Source organism: Eleutherodactylus coqui, chromosome 2, assembly GCF_035609145.1.
Source record: "Eleutherodactylus coqui strain aEleCoq1 chromosome 2, aEleCoq1.hap1, whole genome shotgun sequence".
Taxonomy (NCBI): Eukaryota; Metazoa; Chordata; class Amphibia; order Anura; family Eleutherodactylidae; genus Eleutherodactylus; species Eleutherodactylus coqui.
In genome coordinates, this window is record NC_089838.1 from 213,366,558 (window position 1) to 213,390,208 (window position 23,651).

The 23,651-nt window shown below is 46.9% G+C and overlaps 1 protein-coding gene and 3 non-coding genes across 5 annotated transcripts; 3 read left to right on the plus strand and 1 right to left on the minus strand.

Moving 5' to 3' along the window:
- Positions 1–27: 27 nt before the first annotated feature.
- Positions 28–13,399, minus strand: NEIL1 (nei like DNA glycosylase 1). 2 transcript variants are annotated; one of them, XM_066592461.1, is made up of 10 exons: positions 13,325–13,399; positions 10,238–10,661; positions 8,923–9,042; positions 8,757–8,820; positions 6,939–7,038; positions 6,178–6,299; positions 6,033–6,060; positions 4,798–4,847; positions 1,842–2,244; positions 28–270 (listed from the first exon to the last, which is right to left on the minus strand). In XM_066592461.1, the coding sequence occupies exons 2-10, from the start codon at positions 10,657–10,659 to the stop codon at positions 242–244; spliced, it is 1,338 nt and encodes a 445-aa protein (XP_066448558.1). In that variant the 5' UTR covers positions 10,660–10,661; positions 13,325–13,399; the 3' UTR covers positions 28–241. The 2 variants fall into 2 exon arrangements, with proteins under 2 accessions (XP_066448558.1, XP_066448557.1); XM_066592460.1 differs by lacking the exon at positions 28–270 and adding an exon at positions 307–1,134.
- Positions 13,400–13,642: 243 nt separating this feature from the next.
- On the plus strand, positions 13,643–13,714 carry TRNAD-GUC (transfer RNA aspartic acid (anticodon GUC)). Its single transcript has one exon. It is a non-coding gene; the product is annotated as a tRNA-Asp (tRNA).
- Positions 13,715–13,999: 285 nt separating this feature from the next.
- On the plus strand, positions 14,000–14,071 carry TRNAD-GUC (transfer RNA aspartic acid (anticodon GUC)). Its single transcript has one exon. It is a non-coding gene; the product is annotated as a tRNA-Asp (tRNA).
- Positions 14,072–14,474: 403 nt separating this feature from the next.
- Positions 14,475–14,548, plus strand: TRNAI-AAU (transfer RNA isoleucine (anticodon AAU)). Its single transcript has one exon. It is a non-coding gene; the product is annotated as a tRNA-Ile (tRNA).
- The last annotated feature ends 9,103 nt before the right edge of the window (positions 14,549–23,651 follow it).

A 23,651-nucleotide genomic window follows, 5' to 3' on the forward strand; every position in this document is an offset into this window, starting at 1 on the left:
CAAAGCTGCAGAATTGAAACAAAACCATTTTAAGTGAAAAAATGATTTTATTTTATATCAAAATTTTAAGATTTAAACATTTTGTGGTTATAAAATATATTTCAATATAAAAATTCAACATTTTAACCATTGTGGTTCTAAATATGACTTCTGTCAAGAACAGCAGCGAGCCCCTCTGATAGAGACATAAAACAGATGAGCAGCGGAGTTCTCCCTCAAACTGGCTTGTAGTAGGTCTGGTTCAGGACTTCTTCTTTGAAGTACGTACAGCTGGGAATGTAAAGAATACATAGAAAATTCAGTATATGGTATATCTAAAGACCCATCCCCCTTGTACCCCGTTCCTCCTGTTGCTAGCTGGAACCATTCTGGTAATGCTTTAGAAATGACAGATTGGCGGTTTGACAACTAACAGATTAGCTTCTAGGCAGCTGGTGCCAAGTGCACCCTTCTACCAGAATTACATCACGCACAATCCTTATATTACCAGAACACTTCAAGGAAAAAAATAAAATAAAAAATCTTTGGCTTCAGTGGACACCCCCCATACATTTAAAGGGGGATTCTGGTGATGCAAACATACAGCTATGATGCAACAAGTGATTAGAAGTTATTTTGCACTGTGATGTTACTACTGTTTTTGCATTGATAACGATATGGCGTTACCCAGTATAGTCTGGCATGCAGTAGTTACAACCTGTATGTTTCACTGCTTTACTGGCTGCACATGTGCAGAGCATATCAATTCTGTAGTATAGTCATGAACCCGCATCGCTTCACGCTTGGGCATTCAACTTTACAGCTCTCTTCGCCCTCTGCTTCTTCACCTGCACAATGCTCTTCAGTGACCCCAAAAGAAGAAAATGCGGTCCAGAGCATGAGCCAAAAGAAGGTCTCACGTCACAGCCGTGATTAGCGCGTGCGCAGAAACCTGCCCAAAGATTGTGTGCCTTCATCTTGGTGCCACAGAGAAGCCGGGCCAGCAGCATTACCACACGACGCCTCTTAAGTAAAAGTCTTTCCAGTAAGTTTCCTTTGTTATAATAACTTTCACGGATACCGTCTCTGTTACAAGGTCACTGGATGCCCGGTGGCGCTTACTACCCGTGAAACATTCTAGGTTATTTCTTCCCACTGGTAAAAAAAAATAAAATTCACCATTAGAGATGAGCGAGTATACTCGCTAAGGTACATTACTCGAACGAGTAGTGCCTTAGCCGAGTATCTTCCCGCTCGTCTTTAAAGATTCGGGGCCGGCGGGGAGATCTCTCCCCCGCAACTCACCTGTCACCTGTGCCGGTCCCCGAATCTTTAGAGACGAGCGGGGAGATACTCGGCTAAGGCACTACTCGCTCGAATAATGTGCCTTAGCGAGTATACTCGCTCATCTCTATTCACCATCAATACTAATATAGCAGAAACTCTCTATAATCTTGCTAGCCTGCAGTTCATCTTAGTTTATGGTCGAGAGATACTAGGAAATACTAATTTGCCAATTGGACAAGTGGTAAACTAATCACAGCTCTTCCTTTCATGTGAATGCACACTGGGCAGGAAATGAGAAAAGGGCATTGTGGGGATAGTAGTTATTACACTACATAACGGCTGTTTTAATAGAAAATGGGGAAAAATGAAACTACCAGCAATGCTGCAACTTTACAGGTGGAAGATAGCAAAAAGGATATTAAAGTCCTCTTTAACCACATCATGGATGATTGGAATCATTGTGCCAACTGTAAAGATTAGGGAAAATTTTGGCCTGTCTACCCCTTTAAGTTATCCCCAACTTTTAGTAAAACAAAACCTATATAAATGTCAATCTTAGTCAGATTAACACTCACCAGATCTTCTAGTTTTCAGCTTTGGAGAGTTAAGTGGCTGGTTGCCCACATCAGCCTTCAGCCTCCTTGGCCTGGACTTAGGCGTAGGGGCCTCTGCCGACTGCTGTTTTGTAGATTTTCCCCTTTTTGCTGGAGTCTTCGGCATTGGGCTTTGTTGGGACGACCGTCTACAGATTTTCACTTGAGGTTCATCTACGGTTTTCTTTCCTCTCTGTGGCCTCTTTCCTCTAGCTCCCTTATTTGTCACTTTATCGTCTTCACTTGATATATCAGCCATCTTTGCCCTTTTCCTTTTTACAGCAGTTTCCACTCCGGCTTCAGCCTTTACTTCTTCCTTGCACTCTTTCTTCACTGCAGTCGATTTACCGCTTGTAGCTTTTCTTTTAGTTGCTTTAGTTTCAACCTAGAAGAGCAAATGATTATTGCCAATTAGAATTTTATGACTTTTTATTATTTTTTAGGCAAGGGCCTGTACAAACATCTCTTTAATTATGTCTTTCCTGGTTATTGTCAAAGCAAAGATTGACAGTAAGGCTGTATTCAGACAGCCATATGCAAGTTGCACCTCAATTTCCCCAGCGTAACTTCAATCGGACACAACATGGACACCCATCCGTGTGCGGCCCGATAGACTCAATAGGACAAAATTAGTACATGCAACTTTTTTTTTTAAACACACTCACGGATCAGTTCTGTGCGTGTGTGTGGAGGAAGGGGGGGATGGAAATCGGCCATCTGAATAGCCCTTTAGGCCATTATGAGGCCATGTGCTGTCTGAGGAATACATGGACAACACACAGCCTGAATATACAGTCGTGTGAATGGCAACTTACAGAGCCAAAATTTAAAGGAACAACATTTTTACTTTCAATTCACAACAGTTAAAGGGGTTGTCCCGCGGCAGCAAGTGGGGTTAAGCACTTCTGTATGGCCATATTAATGCACTTTGTAATATACATCGTGCATTAAATATGAGCCATACAGAAGTTATTCACTTACCTGCTCCGTTGCTGGCGTCCCCGTCTCCATGGCTCCGTCTAATTTCAGCGTCTAATCGCCCGATTAGACGCGCTTGCGCAGAAGGGTCTTCTCCCTTCTGGTCGGTCCGGGCACGAGCGGCGTTCTGGCTCCGCCCCCTTCTACGCGTCATCGCGTAGCTCCACCCCGTCACGTGTGCCGATTCCAGCCAATCAGGAGGCTGGAATCGGCAATGGACCGCACAGAGCCCACGGTGCACCATGGGAGAAAACCGCGGTGCATCCCTGGAAAAGGACCGGCGGCCATCTTTGGAAGAAGTTTTAGAAGTTGATGAAACGCTGGAATGGTGAGTAGAAACCTTCTTTACATGTGTACATTGTAATGTTTGATTTAGAAGGGGGACTGGGCAGAAAAAAAAAAAATGTCACTTTTGCCTCGGGACAACCCCTTTAACTATAAAACAGCAACAACTAACACACAGACTCAATGTAAAGCTATCTCTAGAATAGGGAGCCTTAGGACTTGCTCAAAGGGGACAACCATACAGTATATCATAGGTGTGCAGTAAAGAAAGTGGGCCCATTAGTGGAGGTCATCATCTCATGAAGAGCAATTTCAAGAACAAAGCAGCCAAGATGCTTTATAAGACCGTTTAAACAGCTCTATTAGAAATCTACATGATACATGTTAAGATAAGCATCACTGATTTGAATGTCTCCAGTAAGAGATCTGCCAAAATTATTTGAGTAGTCTTTAGTTTTATGAATTAGTGGAGCTCTGGGGTTACTTTGGGGTACATTTACCCTTTAATTGCTATGGTCCGTACCATTGTTTTTCATATAGCTTCAAAGTGTGCACACCAGTTTTTGTCAACAGACAACATAGCATCACATAATGGGACTATAAATAAAGTTTTTATTTAACTGGCCACTCCAGTGATATTTTTTTTCAGTTTGTAGCTAGCCCCCAGAAAACGTAAGTCAGCTAGTGGTAACTTGGTTAGTTATGCATTTCTATCTGAAACTCCTGGCCTGTTTTTCCTCAGATGGTCATGTGATCTGGGCTCTGTCCAGCTCAGATTTACTTGGGGATAGGTGTTCAGTTTCTAGTCAATTTGTGTGATATAGATGTACCCTACCACAGAAAATGCTTAGAAGGAGACATATACACTCCTATAACAGTTACTGATGATGAGGATGATTAGAGGTTCCTGTCAAACAGTTATATTCAAGAAGATCACAGCTCATCCATCTGACTGTATATCGTAAGGTCTGTAGCTTATTTAGGGGAATACAGAAAGTAATAGAAGCTTTTCCCTGCAGCACAGATGGCACAGTCTCTAGCTGCTCATGTAATGCTGTGCCGATGCTTCATGGGATTGATGTGAAAGCAAAAATATTAGCTTCAAGATGGTACCTGATAAGTATCAGATAGGAGGGAGCACTGCATGAGACTGCAGTATATTTTATAGAAGACCTTCAGAGTGTGACAGGCATTCTGTTTTTTGCTGGAGGGGTCCTTTAACGACAGTAAGGGTTGCTGAAAGAAGTCCACCCACTCATGATATGCCATATTAGCAGCTTGCATGAGAGGCAAAAGAGACCAGGACTACTTCTAGTACATATGCCAAGTTGTTTTTTTCCTAATGTTATTACTAATACCATTAACAACCTTGCATCTTAATCACTGTTTCGCCAATCAGTGTCAAGACAACAAGATCAGAGGGAGAACACGGAGGAGAAAAAACAAGGAGATTGTACAGCTATATCAGCATATAACATGTCAACATTTTATTATTTTGGGCATTATCTGAAAGTTCCCCATCTTCACAAGTGCATTTTATATACTCTATGACTTGATTTCAGAATATCTAATGCCTAATCCAGTCTCACTGACACTGGATTAAAATGAATTTCACTACAAAATATACATATATAGAAATATTTTCAAATAATGGTCATATTTTATAAAATGGTACCTTGACTGGCTTGATAACCACAGACTTGCGTTTCTTTTGCCCTTTCCTGCCTAAAACAAATTTGTTGTTTTTTTAATAAATTCAAGAAAATGCACAAAGAAAATACAGAGACTCCAAACAGAGTTTTGTTACATTTGATAGGAAGAATAGCAGTGCTTGCAGCACCATTATTCATGTCAAAATGATGCACACCGCAATATAATGCAAACAGCCTTAACTAATATGGAGAGATAAGAAACGGAAAATGCTAAAGCCAAGAAACAGATTAAATAGGCAGTTTCAACACATTTGCCTTTTGCACAAACACATACTGTATGAGGGTTGGTCTTGTAATCTTGTCTGTTCTACACTTATCTGCCCCCTCTTCTCACTAAGCTACACCATGTAAAAAAGACAAATGAAAAGAGTAAAGATGCCCATGCACATAAGATAAGTCAACCAAAATAGACTATTTTAACCAACCACTTGAAAATTATAATTGAACCAATGGCAACTTTTGTCTTCCAAAGTTGGCCGTCATTACTCATGTATGACAAGATCGGTTGAATACTTTGCCCAAGCGCGTCCATTCCCCCTTCTTTTGTAAACTGTCTTTCTGATCAACCAGTTTGGTCAATCGCATTGTTGCTGATCATATCATCACCTGACCGACTTAAAGGACTGTCTCACCAGAGCCATCCCACTTCAGTGTGGTGCCTAAGGCAAACAGTTGATCGCCCCAGATCCTGCTCTGAGCCCCCATTAAAATCAGTTTTGCTGGGGTATTTTCCCGCAGCACCCACTTCAGAGGAAACATACTATTACATAATGGCTATTCATCTGAACGGCCTTCATTGTAAAGCAAGATTGCTCAAAGTCTACCGGAATAAGAGCCGCTCTCACAGACCAGCTGAGGGGGGATCCACAGTTGGTACCCCACTCTATATCTTCTTAAGATAACCCCTTTAAACACGACGGCAGGATCAGACTTGACAAGGTTTATTTATCATCTGTAATCATTGAGAATCTGAGGCCTGGATAGAAGTTGTATATGGGATGGTAGAATATTACACCAAGTCTATTTGTAAAGATGCTCTTCTATTGGGAATTGCACACGCGAGTATAGCCTTTGAAAATGAACTTAGAGTCAATCCTACCAGTTATGCAGGTTTTTAAAGTAAAGTTAACAGCTGGTGCAATGAGCATAAATAAACAACAGGGAAATAAGATGTGACCGTCGGTGCAGAAAAAGTTACCTTTTGGAACAAGGGGACCTGGTTCTCCCTGCAAAAAAGCAACAGAAAGCCAAAGTTCAGAACTCAAACTTAGCAGCCTTAACTCATACATTGCCCCTACTACAAAGCAGGCACCATTGCCCACAGCACACATTTCATATCCCACCTCGAACCAGACTGTTCTCCCGTTGCTGTCTCTCAGATTGTTCATTCCTGGAGCATAATAACATTGCATCCATTGCATAAGGACAGTATAGTCCTCCCTCTTAGAGCCAGGAGTGTAGCCCCCTAAGGGATACAAAAGCAATATAGAGAGTGCTGTACAAGAGCTGTCCAGGGTTAGACAAATGTGACTTGTTCATGTGGTATTAAGAGGCTCAAAGGTGATGAGAAACCCTTTAATTTATGCTATGGAACTTAAGGTGAAGGGGCGGGGGTCTGAGGAGCTGATTTTTAGGCCGCTTCCACATGGGTGACTATTGTGCGATTTTTGTCACAATGCGACAATACTACAAATCGCATGTATAGGAAGCTCATGCTTTCCTATGGGTTTTTCCACACAAGTGATGTTTTGTAGCCGGCTACATTCAGAGACTACAAAATTGCGGCATGCTCTATACAGCTGCGATTTCATTTTTTTTATTTTTTTTTTTGTAGCCCACGTTTCCCTATTGAGCCTTCCTTTCTGTTGCATCGCACGAAAACTGTTTTTGTGCGATGCAATTTTTACAGTAGAAATCCTACTGTAAAAGCCCTAAACTTTTGAAAAGTGATGCGAGTCTCCCATTAAAATCAATGGAAGATGGCTTTCATGTGGATTTCAGCATTAAATCTACACAGAGTTCCGCATGTAAATTTATATGTGTGAACATGCCCTTACAACATAATACAATCCACATAAAAAAAAAAATAGCAATTCACTCCTACCTAACTGAATAACTTCCAAAGGCACCAACGAACAAAGCTGCAGAAAGTCTGGATTTTCTTTCTTGATCTTGACTTTCTTACTAAGAGAGAGGCCTTCACTCTGTAACGATAGCGTATGGTAGTTAACGTTATTCCATAGCAAAAAAAACAAACATTCACATGACTTCCAACAAAGGATTCTTGGATTGAACAAAAGAGTTCAGTGTGTAGTAAAATATCAATGTTTAACTCTACAAAGCCATCAAGATAGAGATAAGTGCACCACACACACAGAAAATCTCAGGAACTGAACTAAAGCCCCTTTTAGATGAGCAGATTCTTGTCTGAACGTGTGAGGTCAGTGCTAAAGCTCCATTTACAGGGGATGACTGTCGTGCAAACGATGCCCGACACTCGTCCCTGTGTGTACTCGCTCCCGTGCTGCTGCACAGAAGCAAGTATCACTGGCTCGCTCAGCAGGAAGATTTCACTCCTCTCCAGTTACTTAACATAGCAGCCATTCAATACTGAACGGCTGCCATTTACACTGAACGATCAGCGTTCAGCTCATCGGCCATCATTTATGCTGCATGAAATCCTGAACAATAATCGTTGAGTGTAAACAGCAGCTGTTCAGTAGTGAGCGGCCGCTGTGTTAAGTGAATGGAGAGGGGCGAATGGTGAGCGGGGAGAGAAATCTGCCACCCTAATGCGAGCCAATGATACTCACTGCTGTGCAACAGCACGGGAGCAAGTACATGCGGAGACGAGTATTGGGCATCATTTGCCCGACATTTGTCCCATGTAAATGGGGCTTAACTCATTCGCACTTGTTCAAACTCTTTAGACAACAAGATCATCGTTGAAAATCGTCCGCTTCTCATTCAGTGTTCCACATGTAGGTCGGGAGGGGTATCATAACTCCTTAAAGGGGTTGTCCCGCGCCGAAACGGGGTTTTTTTTTTTTTCAACCCCCCCCCCCCCCCGTTCGGCGCGAGACAACCCCGATGCAGGGGTTAAAAAAGAACACCGGACAGCGCTTACCTGAATCCCCGCGCTCCGGTGACTTCTTACTTACCGGTTGAAGATGGCCGCCGGGATCTTCTTCCTCGGTGGACCGCAGGGCTTCTGTGCGGTCCATTGCCGATTCCAGCCTCCTGATTGGCTGGAATCGGCACGTGACGGGGCGGAGCTACACGGAGCCCCATTGAGAAAAGAAGAAGACCCGGACTGCGCAAGCGCGTCTAATTTGGCCATTAGACGCCGAAAATTAGACGGCCTCCATGGAAACGAGGACGCTAGCAACGGAGCAGGTAAGTGAAAAACTTCTTATAACTTCTGTATGGCTCATAATTAATGCACAATGTACATTACAAAGTGCATTAATATGGCCATACAGAAGTGTATAGACCCACTTGCTGCCGCGGGACAACCCCTTTAAGGAGAGCACCTAGGTGGTGTGTGAGGAGACTTATAAGGCCATGCTTGCTCCTCTGGGACATATGCAAATAATAACTCTGCAGCACCACCTATTGGAAGGCAGCATTCCTGCAAAGCAATGTTAGACCCTTTATACAAGTCTTTATAATAATGATTGGGAATTGAAAACTGTTTCGGGGTGTTTGCCCCTCATCAGTGTGCAGTAGAATTCTGGCTTGGTTAGCGAGAGGCCTGTGATGTGGGTCAGGAAGGGTATCATCTCTGCATGCTAATTCTCAGTGTTATGTTCATATAATCTACAGTACTGATCCTATATTATCAGTAAGATCAGGAACACAGAGGTAACGGCAAAACATCCAAGCCAACTGCTACATCCCATTTGTAGTGTCTTTTTCTGACCTGGCTCCCATTCTTCACACCTTCCAAGACCGTACGAGCTGGCATAAAAGGAGGAATCTTCAACCTTGCCATAAAGGATAAGGAATGTTTAATTTTAGGAACACACAACACCATTGAAGAATCATAAACATGTAAGACAATTAATATTAAACTCCAATATACAGACCGAAACAGGATCTCTGATCGTAAGTAGTTGCCAATGCCATTGAAGTACTTCTGATTCAGCATTACTTCACAGATGGGCTTGTCAAATGGTTTATCAGACAAGTGCTTTAAAACATTCTCCCTATGTAGAAAAAAGGGAATATCAGATAAAACACAATTATACTAAATAACAGGTAACTTAAAGAGACCCTGTCAGCAGGCTCACATTGACTGAACCACGTGAGCTCAGACAGGGACGTACGCTGTATTCTCAAGTGCTGACGAGTTTCAGGCAAAGAAAAAAAAAACTCTAAAATTGCTGGGAGCAAAGTTCAGTGTCATGGAGAGGCGATGAGTGGGGTGTGTAGGGTAGGGATAGTCGAGGCCTCGCAGATTCTCCCTACCCGGATTTCCAAATTTTCCAGCTCTCTCCTTGTTTCTCTATAGGGGGTCCTTGGTCTAGGACATTTAGGCTGCCTGTCCACAGGCGAGTTTTCATTGCGTTCCCCGCGGATTATCGCCACGGGGAACGCAGTGAAAGCTCTCCATAGCATTGCTATGGAGAGTGCTTCGTCCTGTCCACGAGCGGAGAATTATTGCAATTCTCCGCTCGTCGCAGGCAAATCGCAGCATGCCAGCTCCTGCAACCGGGCGGCGGCTCCCGCGGCGGAGCTCCGCCGCAGGATACAGCAACGCCCGTGGACAGGCAGCCTTAGGCACGGAGAGGCCAGCAAGACAAACCTCCCCCACCCCTGACTAGAGATGGCTGGGAGCATCGGTGCTTTCTTTTTTGGTCTGTGCAAATTAACATGCCTTGCGCACATAAAAGTACAGTAAGGGCTCTCACACAGTAGCCCGACAGAGTGCCGCAATTGAAATTGCGGTGCTCTGCAGCGCTTTTACTTTCGGAGGTAGCGCTCCTGCCTCCAAAAGCGGCTTTAGCATACCCCATCAATAAGGAGGTGCACTAAACACACAAAATGGAATAGACAGCGCTCGAAAATCGTGACGCTGGAAAGTGCCGCGATCGAGTGCATGTCGGAGAGGCTCCATTGAAAGCAATAGGAGCCTCTGACAGCGTTAAATGCTGAAAAAAAAAAACGGCTGTATGAGGGGGGCCTAGCATATGCCGATGCACACGCAAAAAAAGCAACGTTCCGCAAAAATGCAGTACTCATGGACGTGCAAATCTGTAGACGCTCTTGCAAAGCCGGCCTTACACTGCAGAATATCCCGGTCAGGTAAATAGCGCCCAGGGGCGGCTTCCATATCAGCTGGACAATGGTGAATGCGGTGAAGAAGCAAACCATTATATTCCACCGACAGTGATCACGCACCTGAACTTGTCACATTCCGTCATCACACACGGCCCGCGTTCCCGCTGCCAGGCCCCATTATATTCCCAGCTTCCAAAGCGTCGTGCGTCCACGAAACACAGAACTTGTCGGGGGACGTCCAGGGAGTAGAAGCGCAGGTGAGCGTGCTTCGGCATCTCATCCTCCGGGGTGAGCTTGAAGTTTCCCGACATCCCAAACCTGAAGACAACGCAGGCTGCCTCAGCCGCACCTCGCACCGGTGTGAGGATCAGCTTCACCTCCTTCCCCCTAGATGCCGCGCTGATGGTGTACTCAGCACAGCTGAACGGCACTTCCGGATTCTTACTTACTGACGATTTCTCCACTTTACCACCAAAACGCAATCCATCACATACTCTGTTAACATAAAGCGCGGCGAGGTGAAGCTCCGGACCTTCCGGCATGTCTGCAATGTAAGACGCAGGGTTAGAAATGTGTCATCCGGCACTACCTGACTGATAAACCCACACAGCTGAAGACCACCCTCCGGCCTGGACAAACAAAGATGGCCGCACCGCTTCTCCGACTACCTGCTGCACATTATGTATTAGCATGTACTGGTAGTCTAAGACACCACATGCTGTCTGGCTGGCTGCACGGCTCATGGGGGCAGCACTGGGTAACCAAAGCAGGTGTAGAGTCTTAGACTAATGATGCACAGTGTGTATCAGGTAGGCAGAGAAGATGGCGCGGCCATCTTTGTTGGTCCAGGGTCGCTTGACTATACATGTGCAAGTAATGCATTATCCCGACTAGTGTTTTACATTTAAGTATTTGATACGTGAGGTAACAAAGAAGCTAAATCTTCAACACAGGGGGTCTCAGCTGGTTTTACCACCTCCAAAACTACTGACAGCGCTACATAGGTGACATGGAAACCAGTATAGACACACCTATGTGGACGTCCACAGCAGTAACAGATCACCACGATATCGGCCCCAGAAAGCTCTGCTTTTGATGATGATTATCCATTCAGTCACATCCGACCTTCGGTCACTCTATGGATCAATGTTCTCCACGCGTTTCTGTCTTTCATCCCTTCTTTCATTTCCGTGATTGACATGTTTGTGGTGGCCTTGATCCGGCCATCTTGTTTTTTGTCGTCCTGATCTTCTCTTTCCACTGACTTTGCCAAGCATCAGTACTGTTTCCAGTGAGTTAGCACGCATCACGTGGCCAAAAAGAGAGCCGCTGTTTGAGGATCTTGGCCTCTAGTGATATTTTCGGTTTGACGTGATCTAACACTACCATGTTCGTTGTCATGGCGGTCCAAGGTATCCGTAGTATTCTCCTCCAGCACCACAGTTCAAACGCATCAATTTCCTTCTGGCCGTTTTCTTGAGCGTGGAACTTTCACATGCGTCGTTATGGGAAAGACTATTGCGTTGACCATTCTGGCTGTTGCAATGCTAATATCCTTGCGTTTCCAGATCTTTTCTATGCCTTGCATTGCATTCCTTCCAAGTGTAATCCGTTTATTGATCTCAGGTCCAGATTGCCTGTTGCATTGATTTTGGATCCAAGGAAGATGAAATCTTGGACCGACTCAGCGACTTTCTTGTTAATTTTTAGGTCTTGCTTTTAAAACACATCACATGGACCCCGGCATTGGTTCATGCTGCCTGAACCAGACAGCACAACCTGGGCCAGGTACGCACACCCACGTATATCTAATGGAACCTTTTACACGGGACGATTAGCATTCAGAATCGTTCAGAACACTGAACGCCACGCTGTTCCGTGTAAAGAGCAGTCGGTCACTTCTGAACGGCTGTCTGCTTACAGTGAATAGAGGGAGAACGCTCCCCGGCCCGCTCTGACTTCATGCTGGCAGCACTGTGAGTGATATGACTTTGCACTGGAGCGCCTCCTCCTGACCACTGTAGGCAGCACATGTAGCTAGAGGACACTCCGCAGACTTACAGATTTCTGCGACGGTCCCATTTCTGACTAGGACTTGCAGAGATTCACATACATGCTGCAGAACCCACACGTATAAGACGCATAGACTCTGCAACAAATCTTCCCCCCGGAGAATATCTCCTCATTTTTAGGGCCTGTTCACACCAGCATATGTTTATCCGTGAAAAAAAAAAACAAAAAAAAAACAACTTTTTTTGTCCAAAAATCCGAATGAAAGCTTACAGTTCCATGGGTCCATAAGCTAGAAAGGGTTAAATGTAGTCAAACTAAGCATACGTTTGTCTAGATTTAGCCCGACATACGCTTTCATGAGGTTTTTGTGTGATCGAGAAGCGCTGCCTGCTGCAAAAACGTATGGAAAAGTTTTTTACTGTCCCCATTAAAAACCCAATGGGGCCTCGCAGACATGCGTTCAATCGTGGTGCTGAACAAACTCTTTCCAGCGCTGTCTGCCCTATCTTTGGTCTTTAGCGCACCTCATCACCCATCATAATGATGTGGAGTGTTAAAAACATGCAGTCGGACGAAGGGAGCTGAGGACAAAAGCAAAATTGTGGCAAAGTGCCGCGATTAAATTTGCAGCACTTTGACGCATTCATGTATGCGAGGGCGCTAACAGGCTCAAACACAGCCCAGGCAGCGGGCAATTCATCAATACCACCATCCAGCTTCTCGCCTTCCAATATTGCGCCCCTCTCAGACTCTGCTAACTGGGTGAAAACTCCTGGATTGTGTCATAGAGACATGTCTCTACAAGCTCAACAAGCGGAAGAGCTGCACAACTCTAACAATCTGCAGGTCTGCCCGAGATGTAACTGCATGCCGAGCTCTGCAGCAAAACTACTTCGTCTAGGGGCTGTTTTTAATATACAGAGTGTGTAGTTCCTACAGAAGGCAGCAGTCACTATCTGCGCAGGAGCCGCTCGTGCAGCGGCAGAACCGCAGTCACTATCTGCGCAGGAGCCGCGCGTGCAGCGGCAGGACGGCAGTCACTATCTGCGCAGGAGCCGCGCGCGCAGCGGCAGGACGGCAGTCACTATCTGCGCAGGAGCCGCACGCGCAGCGGCAGGACGCAGGTCGGCAGTAACACCTCCCAGTTATGTAACCCGCACTCATCGTCCATTATTACCCGGCTATATTACCAACCTGTTATCTATTGCTCCGCTTTCCTTCCACTGTCAATGTTCTACCTGGTGCCGCCCTACTCAGCTCCTATCGGTTTATTAGTTTGAGGAGGCGTGTCCAGAGGGCGCAGTGCATGCTGGGACTTGTAGTTTATTGCTGTGTGCTATAGGAGACTGGTTGTGTAAGGGCGCTGACCAGCAGCATTGGGCGCAGCAGACTGCTCCTTATGTAGAATTCTTGCACAGTGAATTCTAAACCCACTACGATTATACATATATTGGAGTGGGGGAACATAGTGATACATGAGGACTGTAGCTACACTAAACTGTATATGGCAGCTCCTCGTTAGTATAGTGGTAAGTATCCCCGCCTGTCACGCGGGAGACCGGGGTTCGATTCCCCGACGGGGAGGCTTAGTATTTTTTTTTTACTTGCTTTATGGTTTTTGATAATGGAAAATGAGTTTATTTGTACAGCATGTGATTCATTTATTGACTGTCGCATATTACAAGAGCAGCATAAGCAGGAATATAGGTGAAAATGTCAGATTCAACCTCACTACGATACCTTGATGAATAAGAACATAAATCTGTATGTCTCAACTTGTCTTCCTGCCCCACAGGAGATTATTTACTACTACTGTGAAGTTGCTGAAGGTCTCTCAATCCTCATTAGTATCAATTGCTGAAACGCCAATCCTCGTTAGTATAGTGGTAAGTATCCCCGCCTGTCACGCGGGAGACCGGGGTTCGATTCCCCGACGGGGAGGCTTAATTTTAGTATTTTCTTTGCAGAATGCTTTTCATTATAACAGTGCGGTGCTGCTTCATGGTACATATTACCTCCTATGACACAGAAGCTGCATTTTACTGACATTATTGAGGATCCGTACATTGTTGCTGTGTCTAATGCTGTAGTTTACTTTTAGAAATTGCCCGCTTTTTAGTGGTAACCACAGATCCTCAACGCCTCTGTGTAAGATATAGGCTGACACTACGTTCTGTTATATGCAGACAGATTACAATTCAGTTTCCACTTAGAACGTTCGTTTCTGTAATGTCCTAGTTCTGCATATGTTAGTGGCTTCAGCGGGCAACTTTATAGAAAAACTTCACAAAACTTTCAGAATGATCTGCTGCAAAAAAATAAAGTGGTTTTTAACTTCTCATATGGCCGGTTAGCTCAGTTGGTTAGAGCGTGGTGCTAATAACGCCAAGGTCGCGGGTTCGATCCCCGTACGGGCCAGTATGATTTTTGCCTTCTTTATGTATCATGACTCGTACAGAAAATATTTACAGAACCTTATATATCCCCTACCCTCTTCTGCCTTTTTTATTTTATTTTTTCCCCCTCCCTACTCTTAAAAAACATAGCTCTTTTATTTTTCCAGTTACATAGGTACATGAGGGCTTGCTTTTTTAGGTTATATTTTTCAATGGACTATTTAGCATGCTAGATAATATGCTGGAAAACGTTTAAGAGTTTCTTAGTGGGGAGGTATGTAAAAAAATGCAATTGCACCATTTTGGGGTAGGCTGTGCAGTAAAAATGACATTATCTTTATTATGTAGGTCAGTACAATTACAGCAAGAACAGATTTATTGAGTTTTTTATGTAGTTCATAGAGATGAGCGAACGTACTCGTCCGAGCTTGATATTCGTGCGAATATTAGGGTGTTCGGGATGCTCGTTACTCGTAACGAGTACCACGCGGCGTTCCGGTTACTTTCAGTTTCCTCTCTGAGACGTTAGCGCGCTTTTCTGGCCAATTGAAAGACAGGGAAGGCATTACAACTTCCCCCTGTGACGTTCAAGCCCTATACCACCCCCCTGCTGTGAGTGGCTGGGGCGATCAGATGTCACCCGAGTATAAAAGTCGGCCCCTCCCGCGGCTCGCCACACATGCCTTGTGAGTTAGCTGAGGGAAAGTGCTGTTCTATTGGAGTTGCTGTAGGGAGAGCGTTAGGAGTTAGTGTAGGCTTCAAGAACCCCAACGGTCCTTCTTAGGGCCACATCTACGTGTGTGCAGGCTGCTGTTAGCAGTGGAGAAATTTTTTTTTCTTCTCAAAATCGGCAGTGCAGAGCATTGCACCCGGCATTAGGGACAGAAGTGGTGCTTAGGCAGGGAGAGTGTTAGGAGTGAGTGTAGCCTTCAAGAACCTCAACGGTCCTTTCTAGGGCCACATTTAACTGTGTGGAGTACTGTGCAGGCTGCTGTTAGCTGTGTTGCTTTTTTTTTTTTCCCTCAAAATCGGCGGTGCAGAGCATTGCACCCTGCATTGATACTACAGGCACAGAATTGTGTAGGCAGGGCCACAACACAGTTATTAGTCATTGAATAGGCACAGTGGGCCTTTCCTTTTAAACAAAAGGGAAAAAATTATATTTGCCCTGCCTCTGTCAGTCCTAAGGGCTCTGGGTACGTGTGTGCTGCGTGGAGAACGTAAAAAAATCAGACGCAACCAGCTACGGTTGAGTGCAGCCTTGCGCCAATTTCTTTCCTGCCTGGGAAATACCTGCTCTGCCACAGTTAATAACTCTGCAACAGTAAAGTTCTGTGACACTTTTGCAGGGCCGCAACACAGTTATTAAACTTATTATTCATTCACTAGAGGCAGTGGGCCTTTCCTTTTAAACAAAAGGGAAAAAAGTATATTTGCCCTGCCTCTGTCAGTCCTAAGGGCTCTGGGTACGTGTGTGCTGCGTGGAGAACGTAAAAAAATCAGACTCAACCAGCTACGGTTGAGTGCAGCCTTGCGCCAATTTCTTTCCTGCCTGGGAAATACCTGCTCTGCCACAGTTAATAACTCTGCAACAGTAAAGTTCTGTGACACTTTTGCAGGGCCGCAACACAGTTATTAAACTTATTATTCATTCACTAGAGGCAGTGGGCCTTTCCTTTTAAACAAAAGGGAAAAAAGTATATTTGCCCTGCCTCTGTCAGTCCTAAGGGCTCTGGGTACGTGTGTGCTGCGTGGAGAACGTAAAAAAATCAGACGCAACCAGCTACGGTTGAGTGCAGCCTTGCGCCAATTTCTTTCCTGCCTGGGAAATACCTGCTCTGCCACAGTTAATAACTCTGCAACAGTAAAGTTCTGTGACACTTTTGCAGGGCCGCAACACAGTTATTAAACTTAGTAGTATTCATTGAATACACGCAGTGTGGCTTGTCCTTTGAAAAACAAGGGAAAAAATTGTATTTTGGCTGCAGGCTTGCGCCACTTTCTTTCCTGCCTGGGAAATCAAATCACTGGTAATACACCATGCTGAGGGGTAGGGGTAGGCCTATAGGACGTGGACGCGGGCGAGGACGCGGAGGCCCAAGTCAGGGTGTGGGCACAGGCCGAGCCAGTGTGGTGGCCAGGGGTAGAGGCAGGGCCAGACCGAATAATCCACCAACTGTTTCCCAAAGCGGCCCCTCGCGCCATGCCACCCTGCAGAGGTCAAGGTGCTCTACGGTGTGGCAGTTTTTCACAGAGACGCCTGACGACCGACGAACAGTGGTGTGCAACCTTTGTCGCGCCAAGATCAGCTGGGGAGGCACCACCAACAGCATGCGCAGGCATATGATGGCCAAGCACCCCACAAGGTGGGACGATGCCCGTTCACCGCCTCCGGTTTGCACCACTGCCTCTCCCCCTGTGCCCCAACCTGCCACTGAGATCCAACCCCCCTCTGAGGACACAGGCACTACCGTCTCCTGGCCTGCACCCACACCCTCACCTCCGCTGTCCTCGGCCCCATCCAGCAATGTCTCTCAGCGTAGCGTCCAGACGTCGCTAGCGCCACAGTTTGAGCGCAAGCGCAAGTACGACGCCACGCACCCGCACGCTCAAGCGTTAAACGTGCACATTGCAAAATTGATCAGCCTAGAGATGCTGCCGTATAGGCTTGTGGAAACGGAGGCTTTCAAAAGCATGATGGCGGCGGCGGCCCCGCGCTACTCAGTTTCCAGTCGCCACTACTTTTCCCGATGTGCCGTCCCAGGCCTGCACGACCACGTCTCCCGCAACATTGTACGCGCCCTCACCAACGCGGCTACTGCCAAGGTCCACTTAACAACAGACACGTGGACAAGCACAGGCGGGCAGGGCCACTATATCTCCCTGACGGCACATTGGGTGAATTTAGTGGAGGCTGGGACAGAGTCAGAGCCTGGGACCGCTCACGTCCTACCCACCCCCAGAATTGCGGGCCACAGCTCGGTGGTGGTATCTGCGGCGGTGTATGCTTCCTCCACTAAAGCACCTTCCTCCTCCTCCTCCTCCTCCAACGCAACCTCTGTCTCGCAATCAAGATGTGTCAGCAGCACGTCGCCAGCAGTCGGTGTAACGCGGCGTGGCAGCACAGCGGTGGGCAAGCGTCAGCAGGCCGTGCTGAAACTACTCAGCTTAGGAGAGAAGAGGCACACGGCCCACGAACTGCTGCAGGGTCTGACAGAGCAGACCGACCGCTGGCTTGCGCCGCTGAGCCTCCAACCGGGCATGGTCGTGTGTGACAACGGTCGTAAGCTGGTGGCGGCTCTGCAGCTCGGCAGCCTCACGCACGTGCCATGCCTGGCCCATGTGTTTAATTTGGTGGTTCAGCGCTTTCTGAAAAGCTACCCCCACTTGTCATACCTGCTCGGAAAGGTGCGCCAGCTCTGCGCACATTTCCGCAAATCCCACACGCACGCTGCCACCCTGCGGACACTGCAACATCGGTTTAATCTGCCAGTGCACCGACTGCTGTGCGACGTGCCCACACAGTGGAACTCTACGCTCCACATGTTGGCCAGGCTCTATGAGCAGCGTAGAGCTATAGTGGAATACCAACTCCAACTTGCGCGGCGCAGTGTGAGTCAGCCTCCTCAATTATTTACAGAAGAGTGGCCCTGGTTGGCAGCCATCTGCCAGGTCCTTGGAAAATTTGAGGAGTCTACCCAGGTGGTGAGCGGCGATGCTGCAATCATTAGCGTCACCATTCCTCTGCTATGCATCTTGAGAAGTTCCCTGCAAAGCATAAAGGCAGACGCTTTGCGCTCGGAAACAGAGCCGGGGGAAGACAGTATGTCGCTGGATAGTCAGAGCACCCTCCTGTCTATATCTCATCGCGTTCAGGAGGAGGAGGAGGAGCATGAGGAGGATGAGGAGGAGGGGGAAGAGACAGCTTGGCCCACTGCTGACGGTACCCATGCTGCTTGCCTGTCATCCTTTCAGCGTGTATGGGCTGAGGAGGAGGAGGATCCTGAAAGTGATCTTCCTAGTGAAGACAGCCATGTGTTGCGTACAGGTACCCTGGCACACATGGCTGACTTCATGTTAGGATGCCTTTCTCGTGACCCTCGCGTTACACGCATTCTGGCCACTACGGATTACTGGGTGTACACACTGCTCGACCCATGGTATAAGGAGAGCCTTTGCACTCTCATTCCCGAAGAGGAAAGGGGTTCGAGAATGATGCAATACCACAGGGCGCTGGTGGACAAACTGATGGTAAACTTCCCATCCGACAGCGCTAGTGGCAGAAGGCGCAGTTCCGAGGGCCAGGTAGCAGGGGAGGCGCAGAGATCATGCAGCATGTACAGCGCAGGCAGGGGAACATTCTCCAAGGCCTTTGCCAGCTTTATGGCTCCCCAGCAAGACTGTGTCACCGCTCCCCAGTCACGGCTGAGTCGGCGGGAGCACTGTAAAAGGATGGTGAGGGAGTACGTAGCCAATCGCACGACCGTCCTCCGTGATGCCTCTGCCCCCTACAACTACTGGGTGTCGAAGCTGGACACGTGGCCTGAACTCGCGCTGTATGCCCTGGAGGTGCTTGCTTGTCCTGCGGCTAGCGTCTTGTCAGAGAGTGTGTTTAGTGTGGCTGGGGGAATCATCACGGATAAACGTACCCACCTGTCAACCGACAGTGCCGACAGGCTTACACTCATCAAGATGAACAAAGCCTGGATTTCCCCAGACTTCTCTTCTGCACCAGCGGACAGCAGCGATACCTAAGTAATACGTATTATGCACCCGCGGATGGAAGCATCGTTCTCTCTCACCATCCAAAACGGGGACATTTCTGCTTCATCAATCTGTGTCTAATATTCCTCCTCCTCCTCCTGCTCCTCCTCCTGAAACCTCACGTAATCACGCTGAACGGGCAATTTTTCTTAGGGCCACAAGGCTCACTCATATAATTTTTCTAAACAATTTTTATAAGTTTCAATGCTCTTAAAAGCGTTGAAACTTTAACTTGAACCAATTTTTCGTTAAACTGGGCTGCCTCCAGGCCTAGTTACCACTTAAGCCACATTAACCAAAGCGATTAATAGGTTTCACCTGCCCTCTTGGTTGGGCATGGGCAATTTTTCTGAGGTACATTAGTGCTGTTGGTACACCAATTTTTGTGGGCCCTCGCCTACAGTGTAATCCAATTAATTTTTTGCCCACCTGCATTACAGCTGACGTTACATCAGCTGTGTTGGGCACTGCAATGGGATATATTTATGTACCGCCGGTGGGTTCCAGGGAGCCACCCATGCCGTGGGTCCACACGGAGTTGTAACTACATGTGTCCACTTCTAAAGAGCCCCAGTCTGACTGGGGCATGCAGTGTGGGCCGAAGCCCACTTGCATTAAACATGACATTACCTCAGCTGTGATGGGCAATGCAATGGGATATATTTATGTACCGCCGGTGGCTTCCTGGCACCCACCCATGCTGTGGGTCCACACAGAGTTGTAACTGCATGTGTCCACTTGTAAAGAACCCCAGTCTGACTGGGGCATGCAGTGTGGGCCGAAGCCCACCTGCATTAAGCACGACATTACTACCTCAGCTGTGTTGGGCAATGCAATGGGATATTTCTATGTACCGCCGGTGGCTTCCTGGCACCCACCCATGCTGTGGGTCCACAGGGAATTATAAATGCATCTGTTTCCACTTGTAAAGAACCCCAGTCTGACTGGGGCATGCAGTGTGGGCCGAAGCCCACCTGTATTACGCACGACATTACTACCTCAGCTGTGTTGGGCAATGCAATGGGATATTTTTGTGTATCGCTGGTGGGTTCCAGGGAGCCACCCATGCTGTCGGTCGACAGGGACTTCACAATAGGGAGTTGTACCTGCCTGTGTCTATGAATTAAAAAGCCCGGTCTGACTGGGGCATGCAGAGACACCTTGACAGAATGAATAGTGTGTGGCACATAGGTTCCCCATTGCTATGCCCACGTGTGCAGCTCCTGATGGCGGTGGCACAGGATTCTATTTCTCATTGCTTCTGTACAGCATTGTGGGCTATCGCCCCGCCCCTTTTAAAGAGGGTCGCTGCCTAGCCGTGCCAACCCTCTGCAGTGTGTGCCTGCGGTTCCTCGTCATGGCAGACGCACTTCTAAATAGACATGAGGGCGGTGTGGCATGAGGGCAGCTGAAGGCTGCGCAGGGACACTTTGGTGTGCGCTGTGGGGGGGAGGGGGGGGCGGTTGGGCAGCATGTAACCCAGGAGAAGTGGCAGTGGAGTGTCATGCAGGCAGTGATTGTGCTTTGTTGGAGGTAGTGTGGTGCTTAGCAAAGGTATGCATTGCTAATGAGGGTTTTTCAGAAGTAAAAGTTGTTGGGGGGGGCCCCACTCTTGCCGCTATTGTGGCTTAATAGTGGGACCTGTGAACTTGAGATGCAGCCCAACATGTAGCCCCTCGCCTGCCCTATCCGTTGCTGTGTCGTTCCCATCACTTTCTTGAATTGCACAGATTTTCACACAAGGAAACCTCAGCGAGCATCGGCGAAATACAAAAATGCTCGGGTCGCCCATTGACTTCAATGGGGTTCGTTACTCGAAACGAACCCTCGAGCATCGCGAAAAGTTCATCCCGAGTAACGAGCACCCGAGCATTTTGGTGCTCGCTCATCTCTACTAGTTCAGCTTAAAAAATAAAAAACCTTTTTAAAAAAAAAAAAAAAATTTGCTTTCTGTTGCCATCCTGACTCCCATAATTTTATTAATTTTTCATAAATTATTGCGTTTTTCAACGCTGCGTTTTCAGCTGCCTTTTCAGCACAGCTGAAAATGCTGCCCATTCATTTCAATGGGAGACACACAGCTGAAAACGCTCAAGAATAGAACATGCAGCGTTTTTCAATGCAGCGTTTTCAGCCTTGTGTGAGCAGCCCCATTGAAATGAATGGGAGCCTTGTACAGAGTTTAGCACAGCACTGAAAACGCAACGCTAAACGCTGTACAAAAACGCCTGTGTGAGAGAGGCCTTACAGATTTTTCTTTAATCCCCACAGGGGAATTAAACTTGGAATAGTTTGATCTCTCATACAGTATAATACAGTACTGTATTCTGATAGCCAGTCTATGTAGGCCTCGTGTCCACGGGTACGTGCGGATTTCACCTCTGCCTGCGGCCGGCGACCCTGCGTACCTGTCCGGGTCTTCTTTCTTCTGTACTGCGGATGTGTGCTGAAGTGCCGGCCGGGGGCCGGGCCACGGATCAGAAGGCTCCCATTGACTTCAGCGGGAACCGCAGTAAAATGGAGCATACTGCGATTTGTTTTCCACACGCAGAATCCGAAAAACAAATCGGCATTATGTTGAGGTGTGTTCGCCTATGCTTCCCTATGGCCCAATGCCCATAGACGAATTATCGCTGCGGAAATCGCGGTCAGACACCTGACGCAAATTCTGCACAATGTCCGTCTATATACATGCTTGGTTAAATAATTCTCGCCTGCCCACAAGCAGAAATTGACTGCACTTTTCCTCTCGCGGGGGAGAATCACAGCATGTTCTATTTTGTGCGGAGAAACGCACAGACGGCTTCTATTGCAGTCAATGGAAGCAGTCCATGCCGCGATATTTCTGCTGTGAGCACAGCGGAAGTATCACGGGAATCTGTGTCATACCCCAGCGCATCATGCTTGCGGTGGATCCGGAGAGACGAGTATGGGGTCTCTGGGAGGCGCTTGGTCTGATTCCGCTGCAATATTTCTCTGGTGGAATCGGACTCGGCTGTGGGCATGATGCCAATGGGTGGCTTGAACTGCGGATCTTTCACGCGGGTGCTCTGCACGGATTCTGCAAATCAGGTCTGCCTGTGGACATTGGGCCTAAGGGCTTTTACCCACTAGCGTTTTTTTTTTATCGTTATTTTTTCCAATGGGACTTTCTAATGTTAAAATCGCATCGCACAAAAATCGCAAAAGCACAAACTTGCGATTTTCGCGCAATGCGATTTTAACATTAGAAAGTCCCATTGAAAAAAAACGCAGCGATATCAAAAAACACTGGTGGGTAAAAGCCCTAAGACATACCACAAGCTCACCTCAGTATAACTAGCAGGTTTCTGAGCAATTCCGGATAAATACCAAGGACTAACCTCAGAGGGAAGAGCTTGGGTGAGCTGTATGCATTCTTTCCATGTATTAGCGTTATGGCTGTTCTGTGTCGAGCATACAAGGTCATTGGACATTTCATTGTAAAAGTTACTGAGCCTCATATACTTTTACTCTGGTAAAATACTTCTTGTTAAATAAAATGAGAAGTTTTAGCATCAACATATCCGAGATGCCGATGTCTCCCAGGACTTTCTTTAGACTCTCTGCCTTCCTATCCATTGCATCTGCGAGTTTAGACAAATCTTCAAATGGCAATGTCATCTTTTTCAACTACCTTTGAACCTGGATGTCAAGCTTGGGGATTTCTGTCCAGGATTCATTTTGAAACAGAAACCTATTCACCCCTTCAGAAGAGACGGACATGCGTCTCTCCGGAAACTCTCATCCCTCCTGAATTATGGTACGTATAATCCCCTGAATAGTGAATAGAAGCTTCTTACGGGTCCAAGGTCCTCCACACATCTCATCTTGGACTATTCTTGCCTCCTTTTTCCTCAACGCCTATTGTACTTCTGACTCCATGTCTTCTGAGAAAAAATATTTTCTCTTTTCAGATGATGAGGCTGGGTTCGATTCACCTCCCTTTTAGAAATCATCTGACATGGAGGGTATAATAGCGGTCAGAAGCAGAGAATCCTTTGGTACATTCTTTCTTTACTACTCGTAGTTTGTTCTTTAAAGAGGGCTGCTTATCTTGAACTATTTTTTCCGTGCATCCCTGCCAGTGGAGTTTCTTGGAATTAACCATTTAGTTTCAAATGGCACGTCGGGTCTTGGTGCTTTCCTTTAACTTTTGGGGTTGGCTCCTTGTCAGCCCAAGCGGGGAAACAAAATAAACATTCTAGTCTAAGCAATAGGATATCCGACCTCTTACCAGATCTACCCACTGGGCTCTGTAGATGCAGGACAGGAGGAAGAGCCTTCCATCTTACGTATGGGTAATTAACACACACACACACACATACCTTAAAGGGGGTTTC

What these genes read in the sequence shown, in the direction of transcription:
- NEIL1 (XM_066592460.1), bottom strand. Translation starts at nt 10,659, where the DNA reads ATGCCGGAAGGTCCGGAGCTTCACCTCGCCGCGCTTTATGTTAACAGA. An exon ending in ACGGAATGTGACAAGTTCAG is followed by an intron (nt 9,043 to 10,237) that starts GTGCGTGATCAC and finishes TTTTCTACATAG; the next exon opens with GGAGAATGTTTTAAAGCACT. An exon ending in CGATCAGAGATCCTGTTTCG is followed by an intron (nt 8,821 to 8,922) that starts GTCTGTATATTG and finishes CTTTATGGCAAG; the next exon opens with GTTGAAGATTCCTCCTTTTA.